This window comes from Diadema antillarum, unplaced genomic scaffold (assembly GCF_040938485.1).
Source record: "Diadema antillarum isolate AM-2024a unplaced genomic scaffold, OU_Dant_1.0 seq00000233_RagTag, whole genome shotgun sequence".
Taxonomy (NCBI): Eukaryota; Metazoa; Echinodermata; class Echinoidea; order Diadematoida; family Diadematidae; genus Diadema; species Diadema antillarum.
The window spans coordinates 922,583-935,087 of NW_027271282.1; the positions used below are offsets into that span (position 1 = coordinate 922,583).

The 12,505-nt window shown below is 36.9% G+C and overlaps 1 protein-coding gene across 1 annotated transcript in view; it reads left to right on the forward strand.

Annotated features, from left to right (window-relative positions):
* Positions 1 to 8,455, forward strand: part of LOC139729300 (sorting nexin-13-like) — a 40,001-nt gene extending 31,546 nt beyond the window's left edge. The window contains exons 18-21 of the mRNA XM_071640228.1: positions 180 to 233; positions 1,019 to 1,233; positions 2,261 to 2,373; positions 3,186 to 8,455. Coding sequence (XP_071496329.1) covers positions 180 to 233; positions 1,019 to 1,233; positions 2,261 to 2,373; positions 3,186 to 3,448 — 645 coding nt within the window. The 3' untranslated portion in view covers positions 3,449 to 8,455. The remainder of the gene's footprint in view (positions 1 to 179; positions 234 to 1,018; positions 1,234 to 2,260; positions 2,374 to 3,185) is intronic.
* The last annotated feature ends 4,050 nt before the right edge of the window (positions 8,456 to 12,505 follow it).

Consider the following 12,505-nt stretch of genomic DNA (forward strand, 5'->3'; position numbering starts at 1 on the left):
AAGATCTGAATGGTAGACATGTGTTTGACATGTGCAGAGCAAAATGCTGATGCTGGTTGTCAATATTTATTTCCTTATTCAAAATCATGTTGTTTTGTGGTCACATTAAATCATTCATTATTGAAATGCCTTAGCATTACTACATTGAGTTGGATTGACCCTTTTCTGTATCCCTCCAGCCACACAAACAACTTCAAGATATAGGCAGAGTCTCTTCAGTTATTGGATCATCAGTGAGTACAAACCGATTTCTAATTTTATAAGAGCCAAACCCATAGCAAGTTTGTTCTAAGATGATATCATTGTTCATGCAGTGCAAAGTGAATTGACTCTATATCGTAGACAGTAAAACATTGCTTTCACGTTTTTTAGTTATTATTTGGCCCTAGTTTCCAACATGAATAAATTTTTTTTAGTGTTTACCTGGACATCATACAAAGCCTTTTCTTTAAATGTCTATTATGACCATCATGAATAATGCATTACATCTCATTTGGAATTCAAAAAATGAAAATAAAAATAAAACAAATATTACATGTTCCAGGATAGTGTACCTAGTCTAAGATGTTTAATTCACCGTAGATTTGCTGATACAGCCCTCGTTACTGGCGCAGGTTTGCATATCTTGCAAGCATGGACAAGTTTGTAAGCTGAAGATCAATTGTCTTGAACCCCACCACCATGCGTTTACAATCTTGAATGGGTTGATAAGATTTCAAATGTTTACACAGCATCTTAATGAACAGTTCAGTTATGTAGTACTTGTTTTGAGAAGAGAGTTATATCAAGGACTGGTACTAAATGAATAAAACTGATAAATAATGAGGATTACATTGCAAGCAATAGAAGGTTTGCAGCTAACAAGTACTGAGAATTAGCTCACTTTTATCTTTGTATTTACAAACTGTTATATATTCTTTTGTCTTCATATTTAGTGTCTTCTTTTGTTTTTATCTATAACCTAATTTTGCCATTCTTGTCCTGTTATTACCACCATTCTACTTGTATTCTCTGGTAGGATGATGACAACATCCCACTTCGAGTCATGCTGCTACTGGTGGATGAAGTATTTGACCTCAAGAACCGAGACCAGTGGTTGCGGCGACAGGTGATCGCACTGCTACGCCAGATCATAAAGGCAGCATTCGGCACCAAAATCAACTCTCGCATCATTGAGGGCGTTGAGGCTTTGACGGCTCCGGGACAGGTCGCTGAACTCGTGAAAAGATTCAAGTAAGGACATCATTCTAGAGTCTAATACCCCTCTCTGTCAAGAAAAGTCATCAAGTTTTGAGTCTCTATTATAGAACCTGCTTGTAATTTGTGGAAATGTGTCTGTGTTTTGTGAACAGGTAATTAAAGATCCCAGAAACAAAAATTATCAAATGTGATCATTACAATCACATTTTGTGGACTGACGTATTGTGGAAATGACATATAGAGCATCAGGGTCTGTTGTCTGGTTTGGGTCTGACTATAGCATGTAAGTAAAAGATTACAGCTAGCACAGTTATAGGCAGGAAAATTCAGATTGTTCCAGAGCACAGAAATGAGTGCAACAGTGGTGGGAAATATAAACATAAAATACATGTAACTGAGTGACTCATTTCAAGGCAGTTGATTTGTCTACAGACAAATTTCCCCTATTGCTCTGATTACACACTAAAACCATGCCAAAATTAAGTTTTGTAAACTCTCCTTAGAGGTTCCCAACAGGTAGGATATTTTGAACTAATTTTTCAAATACTGCTTGCATTTATATTTACCCACTTAAATTTTACCAAAAATTTGAATACTTTTTATTCATTGGTATTTCCTACATGTCACAACACTGGTTTACAACTAGTTACATTAATACTTGCCATCATGATTTACTTTATTCTATGCAAATGTACTTCAGTTTGTGAGAAGCCAATGAAAGCTACTGCTTGTTTTTTAGTGATAGAAAAGATTTGGGAAAATTGAGTGCAGATCTGCTAGATATATAGTAAATCATTCACCCTGTTCCCCTTTAATATTCATCACTGAGGCAAGAATTCAAAGGCAGCAATGTTAATCAATCAGGTTAAGTGCTTGTTAAAGAATGCAACCTCTTCAATCATATGAACATAGAGTGTTTGAAATGATTAGTCACGTAAGCACGAAAGGTATGGAGGCATCCACAGTACTGGTATTTGTCTTTCACATGCATTGGACGAGTCTGTCACATTGATTGTTGATTGCTTGTCTACATGGTGATATCTTTCCCTCCCCTTGACAGAGAATCTTTCTGGCCTGGGGGTGTTTTGGCTGAGGACCCTACCCCCAGGGAAGAGTCAACTAAACTTAGGACCAGAGTGGCAGCCAAGGCTGAACTTTTTGGCAGTGTGCCAGGTGAGACCTCAGATCAAGTCATAATGACTAGTGATTCATAGAACCACTACATAGATTATCTCATGTCCTCTACGGCGGAGATGTAGTGTTGTAGCTTTCAAGTTTGAACATTTCAGTAGCTTGAGATATTGCAGCTGCCAGCCTTACTATTTATTGATTAGTTTGATAATTTAACCCTTACAATCCCCAGTGGGATGTAAGACCAGTGCCAGAATGTGTATTTGTCAGTGTCGGGTTTATTTTAGGAATCAAATATGCATTATCAGTGGCACTTAGGTCTCCTTTATAATCAAATCTGTAGAATGGAGGAGATTGCAGATGACTTAGATTAGCAGAGTAAGAGCAGAGCACATGATACAATAAAGTGATGGAAGGGATATACACTATTAAATGTACATTGCGATGTACGTAGGCTGAAATAGGGGGACTATTAGGTGTTTCATTTATGTGGTGTGCTATAGAATATTATTGTTTGTTTGTTTTTTATTTGCTCAAGGAAAACTGGTGTGGAAATTATCTGATACCATACATCTAAAGAAATGACAATCAACAAGATACCATAAGGTATTGTCCTCACACCCTCTTACAGGGAGAAGCAAGTAACATGGTTTGACCTGATTTGAGTTGATATGATTTGAATTGAATTTAGAAAGCTCCATAAACTTGACATGTCAACGCTTGAAATTTAAGTGTACTACTTGAACCAAGGAATGTTTGGATGTGACAAAGTCCCAATGTGTTTTGCAGCAGGAGTAATGTTAATAAACTGATAATCTAGGCTCACTTGAGAACCCATTATTTCTTTTTATTAGATGATCTGAAAAATTTCATTGGTTCCGAGACGACAAGGCGTGGCATGCTGAGGATATTTGACATGCTCCAGAACCAGATGCTCAACAAGCGCCTCTTCTACGTCCTCTTGGAGAACCTCCTTCAGACTCTGTTCCCGGAAAACAAGTTCAACGAAATCTTCCAGAAACTGCATTCGCAGTCGCCACGGATACGGGCACGCAAGGAGAAGCAGCAGGAGCAGGAGCGGGAGCGAGAGATGCGCCGTCGCCGTGACGCCAGGTGACACAGGGCCAGAAGGGTGCCAGACCAAGAGATTTCTCTCACCGGACTGTAGATTCATCCTCTTCGCCAAAGATCATTCTATCTGTAATCGGCACCAGCACTTGCCAACCCTGAGTCTTTGTTTCTCTGTGTATCACAATGGATCTGACTTGACTGTACGCTGGAGACAGTCAACATGTCAGATGGAACATCTGTGGGAGAGGGGAGGGTCCAATCTCTATGGCAACACCTGTAAGTCTCTGGTTTATGAATATTCACAGATATGTGTTACTGTGTCTTGTGTTGTTCACATGAAACTTCCTCAATCCATTTCCTGTCATTTAGTCTCAACACTGTCATGTCTGCATTTATACCTACACAATATTCGGAAGCACTTTCTATTGTTTCTTGTTGGACATTTGTGTCGAGAGGTATTTTTGACAGGACCACCAATATATGCCTTAAGCATCTGCTTTAAATTCCATGAGAAGAGATGTGTTACACACGTCATAGGGACGTACAAATCCATACTGCATTCACTTTTCAAATATGTCACTGCTACGTGGTAGAAATAAAGTCTCTAGGTCACAGTGTGCTAGACATGCTGATAATTACATAGTCACTTAAAATCTGCTGAAGTATCACTAGCCTGGTATTAAAGTCAACACAAAGTGTGTTCACATGCATCATTTTTTTCTTCTTTTTACTTTTACAGGAACTCCTCACTGCAAATTTTTTTCCAGGTGCAATGTAATTGTGTTTGATTGATATTAATAATCTTTACTCTATGAATATGATGTCTTTAATGCTCTGTGATGTGTTCTTTCTCGACTAGAAGCAGCTTTGTTTTCTGTAGAGTGACATATGACCCTTTGGCATTCATCAAATCTGAATATGGTTCGCAATATCAACAATCCCATTATATGCAAGTTGCTTCAACATCTCCTATGTCATGAATGTGATCTCATATTTATCTTTGATTTTGTGATTGTTGCCGTTGAGCATGATAGCTTGTGCAATATGAGTGGAAGGTTGAAAAATGTAGCTGGCAAATCTGCAGTCCCAAGATATACTGCCACTTTTAAGATATCCAGGCCTGTGTGTAATTGCTGTGAGCTCACTGCTGAATTAACTGATAGGATGCACATTGCTTCCTTTGATAGTAACATGTATACCAGCCTAGCTTCTGCAGCATCATGTGGACAATGTAGCAGTTGATCTCCTTTATCTTGGTGAATGTCTTTCTTATGTTGTTGTTGGTGCACTTGTTGTCCTGTGTTTATACAGACAGAAGGTGAGGTATGATATCATGTCACAGATATTTTCTGGTGTCCTTGTGTGTATGGGAAAATCTAGGTATGCTTCGGAGTCAATAGATCTCTGACGAAAAATTTGCACTCTCAAAGCTACTTCACTACAGTTAAATAACACATTACTCCTTAACTTTAATAACGCAATGATACATAACACAGTTGGTAACATATTTCTTACTGACAAAATAACCCATTATTTTCATTAGTCTACTGCAGAATCTGTGTCAATGTGAAATGACTTTAGCAATATTTTGTATAAATTTGAAGGCCATCATTCCCCTCTAAACATTCAAATATATTTCAGATATCAAATGTGTCCTCCCCGCTCAAAACCCTCAAAATATTGACCAAATTAAATTTCTGCTTTTCTACATTGTTTATAAGAGTGAATTCCTTAAAGTTGGACCATCAAAACCCTCAAAATATTGACCAAAATGAATTTCCACCTTTCTACATCATTTATAAGAGTGAACTTTAAGAATCAAAGTAATAACTTCTTGAAATTGGGCCATCCCAACACATTTATGAAGAAATTTAAACATCAGACTTGGGAGATGCAGTTTCATAGAAAAGGGAGAAACGAAGATTTAAAGATAAGAGTTACTCAGGCATGCTGTGCAGGAAGTATATTCTTTTTCCAAGTGAAAGCAGTGCCTGGAAAAAAAAAGAAAAAAAGATATGGTCCAGAAAAATTGGTACTATCTCGATGTTGTATTGTTTTAAGCCACCAAATGTTCACAGTAAGTAGAGAAAAAGGTACTGTCCCAAGTATAAAAGAAAAAAAATAGTCAATCCAAATGACATTCTTTGATCCATTAGAGAGGATCCTAATCATAGACTTTTTGTGGGTTTTGAGCTGGGCAGTTACAAATATATTTTGAGAGATAGTGTGAAATCATCTCATTTGGGGGATGCTTTTTGACCAGACATGAATGACCTGACAGCACTTGCCAATGCAAAATTGGTTTAGTGATGTAGAACCATTTATTAGAGAAAAGAAAGAGTGTATGTGATCTTACTTTGCTGCCATAGAAGTGCTATGTTTGTTTGTTTGTTTGTTTGTTTTTGGTTATTCTTTATTTATAAAATGTGTGTGTTTGGTTAAGAAAATGGTTTATTTTTTGTTTTTGTTTCAAAGTTTTATGATGGTCTTTCACAGTGAACTGTTTTATGAGGATCTATTCATGTAAAAAGAATAAAGGGTGAATAGTGTGTAACATCAGAACCATGCATTACAGCAATCTATGTAAAAACAAAGCAAAAGTGTGTCATGTATTTCTAACATTATTTGCAGCAAGAACATGAGAGTAAGAGAAATTGCAATACAATGTACTGTAGCTGTCTTAAAGAGAATGGAATGAACTCTGCCTTCACTATGCTTTCCACACACAAAAAAAGATGACATTATTGGGTGTTTTTCTTCTTGTGCACTGAAATGAGCAAAAGAAATGTACAGAGAGGGTCCTGGGGTATGGACTTCTTAATCTGCATTCTCCAGCTCTCACCAGCTGCAATGTGAGAGATATCAATATCAAGCTGGATTTGAAGTTTAATTTAAAAAAATAATAATAATGATAAATATGTGTCAGTCTTGGTTGACTGAATAACAATCTGTCCATCATGCCACATAGATTTACTCCTGACCAGGTATGTGTAAAGTTTTTTTTTTTAAATTATTATTATTTATCTATTTCATTTCGCTGTATGGATAAGATGATTCGACATTCCACTATCGGTCAGTTCCCACTATTGATTGATGACACTTTTTGTTGTCATTTTACAAAGCAAATAGATCAGGTGAAGAAGAGGTATTTGTAGAGATCTGAGGAAATTTGAGAAATATCAAAGACTTGCAGTGCAGTCAGCCCACAAAGTGAACCCCCTGACATAAGAGAGCTGTTTCAGTCAATTTGAAGTGAGATTTGGTTTAAAGAGGTCTGAACAAGCTTATAATGCATCTTAATGTGTATGATGTTCTTGAGGAATTTGTAATGCATGTATGTAGCATTTACTGTAAAGGGTACTGAGACAAGACGCAAAGTGGCTATGAACCTCCATCTACATGTATGTAATTTGCTCATTAAACTGGCTCTATGTAGAATACTTAATTGTGACCATGAAATCCAGGCTACAGTCTGCATACATGTAACAGCACAAAGTAAGATGCTATCAATTTATGATTGATAGCGATAGTGTCTGTACTAGTGAGATTACATCAAGTTTTTTAGCAGAAGTTGATAGTACGAAGTGTTGTGTGAAGTTACCAGTTCCAAGTGCCATGTTCTACATTGTGAATTTAAGGCTAAGTATTAAATGTTAAGTTCTTTCTAGAGTGTGTCCAGCATTTTTGTGTAATTATATCATTTTCATTTCATTTCTTTAACCTTTTTAACCCTGCTGGTTGTTTTTGCTTTGCTTTCAAGACTCCAAACAAACATCCAAATGCTGATGATTGAAGTGAAGGTGCATCACACAAGTATGTACAATATGTACGGCAATAAAATGAAACACTCATTGAGTGTATTTATGTTGGGACTAAAAGTTAGCCTTGTTATGTAACTTTTAGTTCCATTACTGGCTGCGTGTTTCTTGCTCTGGTCTGTGATTTATGTAGTGCTGTGTCAGAACACCATGCAAATAGTGAGCAATGTGTAGGAGTCCTACTGCATGACATGCATTTTATCACCTCTGTTTCAAATGTCTACAGGAGTATATGTCATTGAGTTGTGTATTGAATTTGTTCGTGTATATGATTACGGATCACCTACAGGTGAAAGAAGTTGCATTCTAACAGAGTTTACAGATGAAATGAATTGATTCCATCCAAATTTTACTCTCATTTCTTTATATTTGTAGTTTTAGAGACAAACAGTTATGCATCTTTATCAGTCATGGTCTGAAAGTTTACAGAATAATTTGTTTGTATTTACATACCAAAAAAGGAAGAGAGACAGAGATTAGAATAGGCATTTTTGCAGAGTATATGTCAGTTGTACCAATGGTCTACATGTAGGACAGTACACTCCTTCATGAGTGTAGTATCATACACAAGGCAGGTTTGTTTCAACATCACATGGGCCTTCTCCACTGTCAGACATTCAGGACTAAACATAATCAGCATTGAGTAATAATTATACTTTCACCTGATTTTACTCGTGCTTTGATTATTCACCTTTGTGCAATAAGCGACAATGCCTAGAATGCTTTGTCATATTATTTTGGTGAAAGAATTCAAAGTGTCTACTTGTCTTTTTTTGTTACTGGGCATATCTACCTGTCTCTTTCTGCAACTGGTAATGTGTTCTTGATTTGGCTATATATTCCCCAAGACTATATGTCTTTGACAGGCTATTAGATGTATTGTGACATTTGGCTGTGGTTGGACAATGCTTCATGTACAATTGTAATTCAAATGGAATGGAGGGGGGAGGGGGTCCAGCTGGGGATATGATACCATTGTTCTGGGGAATGTTTTTGATAACAAGTCATGGAGATTCTGACATTTTGAATCATGTTTGAAGTAGCTTGTGCTTTGCAGAAGAAGGCCAACAGTAGCTTGTAAAACAATACGGGAAGATGTCTCTGAACATGATATGATTTGAATTTATTCAATGTATATGTGAGTGTCTTTTCTGTATAAACTAACTGCCCATGCAGTGTGTGTGTGAGTGTTTTATACATGTACATCTTACTGCCATTGGAGGTAGTGAAATGGCAAAGACCTTCTACTTTTTAGAGTCTAATGCTGTGCAGCTTTGTTCGGGAGGGGGGGGGGGCATTTCATGAAGCATTTTGTCCGACAAATTTGCTCTCAGCCAATCAGATGCAAGGATTTCAGTAGTTTGTAACAGTTAGTCAGAAAAATATCCAACCAAACTGCTTCATGAAATGCCCCCCCTGTTCATGCTTAGATTTCTTAAAAAGCTGACTTCAATGCAAAGTGTTTTCCACCTGCCTTCACACTTTGTTCTATCCAAACCATTAATAAAGGGAAAGGGGGGGGGGGAAGATGAGTGGATATGTTTAAAGAGAAGCTGTGACATTCAAGCCTCTGTGAACTTGTATCTCATATGAAGCAGAGAGAAAGATTTCTCAAAACACACATGTATGTCAAATATTCTCTGTTCTATAATCATTTCTGCTTTATAGAGCAAAGAGAATCTGAAGATTCTCCCTGGTAATGATGCAAGCAAACATATGTATTATGATCTGAACCCATTCTCTCTCAGCAAAACATATCTGGACCTCTCAGAGCCAAGGCAATTTTTTGTAATGATATGTGGTGTTTGTTTGTTTGTTTGTTTGTTTGTTTGTTTTTTTTTTTTTCAAATCTGCAAGCACCTACAGGTACTGTTCAGTAAAGGGTTATCCTATTAATCTGATGCATTCTATCACTCCCAAGAGCAGGTATTTACAATTTATATATTTTTTTAATAGTTATGAGGAACTCTCATGTTCAGAAGATTTCTATGTGCAAATTGTTACATCACTTCAGATAAGGATGAATAGATGAATGTGTTTCTGATTTTGATACCATTACTTTCACACTGTCAAAATTATATGTTGAATGTGTACAGCGTGAATGTAACATCAGAAATAACATGTTGATTTCACATCAGTAAATAAGCTTATTTTTACAAATCCAAAGATAGTACTCGGCACTCAAGTAATTCATCTTTATATGTCTTTGTACTTGTTTGGCACAATCTTCTCTATGAATTTTCCATCCAGGATTATGAAGTCACTTTTTTTTCTTTCTTTTGTTTTGTTGTGTTTTTTTTTTAACATGAAATCATGAAGCATGAAGTTAAACACAAGTACTGAGATCTAAGCAAACATAAACTGCACATTCCACTGTGTAAAAACAAGTCAAGGTGACTTCACTGTACTGCCATCTTGTTTCTTATCCTTTAAAAGGTTTGTAAGACAAGAAATAAGAAAACATGGCTCAAATGCACTTTGTATTCTCTGGGTATTATCTCATATATTGACTGGTAAAAGGAGGATTGAGAAGTGATGTTTATGCCATGTACAGTTATCATGGGATAATATCTAGAGAGTTTGAAAGAGCATTCAGTAGCTCCAAAAACATAGTGTAAAGGCATTTGTTCACAAGTTTCCTGTGTGTGGTCTTTACAGAAAATATACTAGATGGAATTGTTCCACATTTGTGTTTTTGCTCATCACTTCACGAAGTGACAGTGTTTGAGTTTTGCATATTGTTGGTTTAAGGTAATTCTTCAAGAATTAGAAGTGTAAACTTCTCAACTAATTTGTTTGCTATTACTACTGTAGATTTTTGGACTTTGAGCATCTATAGAGTACATTCATGTACAGGCTGTATTGCTGTCACCTCTCTTTATATGATGATTTAAGCACTGTTAGTAAAATATATTGATGCATGTGGATGCATTTTTTGTTGTTGTTGCTAGGTGGTGAAAGTGCTAAGTAAACCTCAGGAAACATCTGTAGATACATTGTACCATCGAGAACCCCTGTGAGAGATACAGTATAAGATGAACGCACCAGGCTAAGAGAGTGAAGTCGTGGCTTTCATCATGAGGGACAGCCACTGCATTCAACTTTATACATCTGCAGAGATGGCCCACACGACTCTAACCTTTCTTAGTTGAGCCAAGAACTAGAAAGTTTTCTCATCAGATTTTCAGAGGAAGTAAAATGTTGATAGCTTGGCCAGAGGTTCTCAATTGTGATTGTCCTAGTTTATAAAATTGATTGTTACACAGACACCTTTGTGAAAGGAATATGTGGAGAAAAGGTGCTACTGCCACACAAGACTACTCTAGCAGATTGCTAAATATGGTGTTGTAGCATCATAAGAGATCTAATTGAGATCTGATGTGAAGTACAATATATGTATTAAAGGTCCACAGAGGAACAACTATGTTTGAAAAGACTGCAGAATATCTGCAGGACAAGTTAATATACTTTTTTGAGACTATTGACCTATTTTGGTGATTTTATATTAAATGTTCTTGTGCCCTTATCCCAACCACAAACACAGAGTAAATATGTGACTATCTTGAAATTAGAACCCCAACTGAAGTATACCTGTGTCCCACCAGGGACATCCCAGGCACATTTTGTACTTTCTAAATGTCTTTTTTTTTGGTGTGCACATTGTGTAGATTTTTATATTTTTGCTCACCATTTGAGTGTGTTTGATATCGAGCTCCAGAGTAAATGGCATTGTTTGGTGCAGTTTGTGATATCACCAATGCTATGTACATAGCAAGTGAATATAAAGTTTATATTTGGAAGTGTTTTCCAGAACTGTTGAAAAGTAATAATTGTGGATACATCTATGGTCTGTATATTGTGTTTCTATATGTGTACATAGACAGATAAAAGAAAGATCTACTGAATAAAATATGATCCACATGTAAGTCTACCATCAGTGTGACAATGACATGTACATACTGACACTAAGCATCGTCCTTCTTCTTGGAGTTTGGATGAATGTTTGGTGTGTGAACACTGGGGCAAGGTCAGATTTGAATGTTTGCATTATAGAAGATTTGATGAAACAGTATAGGTAGAAAGGTAGAAATAGAAATAGAAAAGTGGAGACTGGTATAGAGAATGATAGAGAGAGGTAGGTAAAATGAAAGTGGAAGGAGTTTAGATAGATGGGTAGGACTTAAGTGAATGAATGGACACATGGAAGGATAGATGAACGGTGATATCGTGTATGTCTACGGATAGCAGGAAGTATGAAGGGATGGAGAAGTGGAGTTAACACATGGAGGTCTTTTGATCGATGTTCACCAAGCACACTGAGCACAAAGTCATACTGTACGAGCTGAAATTTTCGCGTACAGATATTTTCGCGAATTGCTACTTGGAGGACATTTTCGCGTGTTGTTAGTTTCGCGGTTGCGAGGGTCTAACTGAACTTAGTTATTCGCGCGTTGTTATTTTCGTGTGTTGTTTTTGCGGTTCAAAGGCGATTCGCGAAATTCGCGAAAATAAAACCACCGCGAAAATTTCAGCTCGTACAGTATATCACTCACAAAACATTTTCTATCCTTGCCAACATATCATTCAGACAAAGGGAAGCAAAATGTATCGGTCCTTAAGATACCTTTTCCCACCAGCTATGAAAGTGCAAGTCATAAATGTTGTTTGGGGTTTACTATAATGGAAGATTTTTTTCTGCACCACATGGAAGACACATCATAAAAGTTCTCAATACATGAATGCTGTTGTTGACAGATACTGCACAATATGTCATCGCTACTTCAGTAACTTCCGAAGGCTGTGACATTAAGCCATCCTTTAGGAGGCCTGTTTCCTTGATGGCCTCATCTACTACATTACTCCTGTTCACTAATCCACAAAGGTGCCCTGAAACTGTTCATGGATGGGCATGATGTAATCATCTAATCTCTAATGTATTACAATAGCCTTTCTGTAGCAACGTCAGCAACATACTTGAGTGGGCTTGTCTAACTTTAATACACAACAATAAAGTTTGGAAGGGACTCTACAGACGCTATTTGGTAGGGTCAGAAAAAAAAAAAGAGCTTATTATGATCTATCACATAAATCAAACACTAAGTCACAGTCACTCGAACATGGCAAGGATAGCTGCAGATGCATGTATACAGTGTGCAGGTAAAGCCACATATTGTATGCAATCCACACCTTTCTGCAAAATCAGTCAAATCGCTTTAGTAAACCATAATGACCGCTTCAAGATAACTTTGGACACAAATTACAAAACATCCCAAACCTTCCTCTCT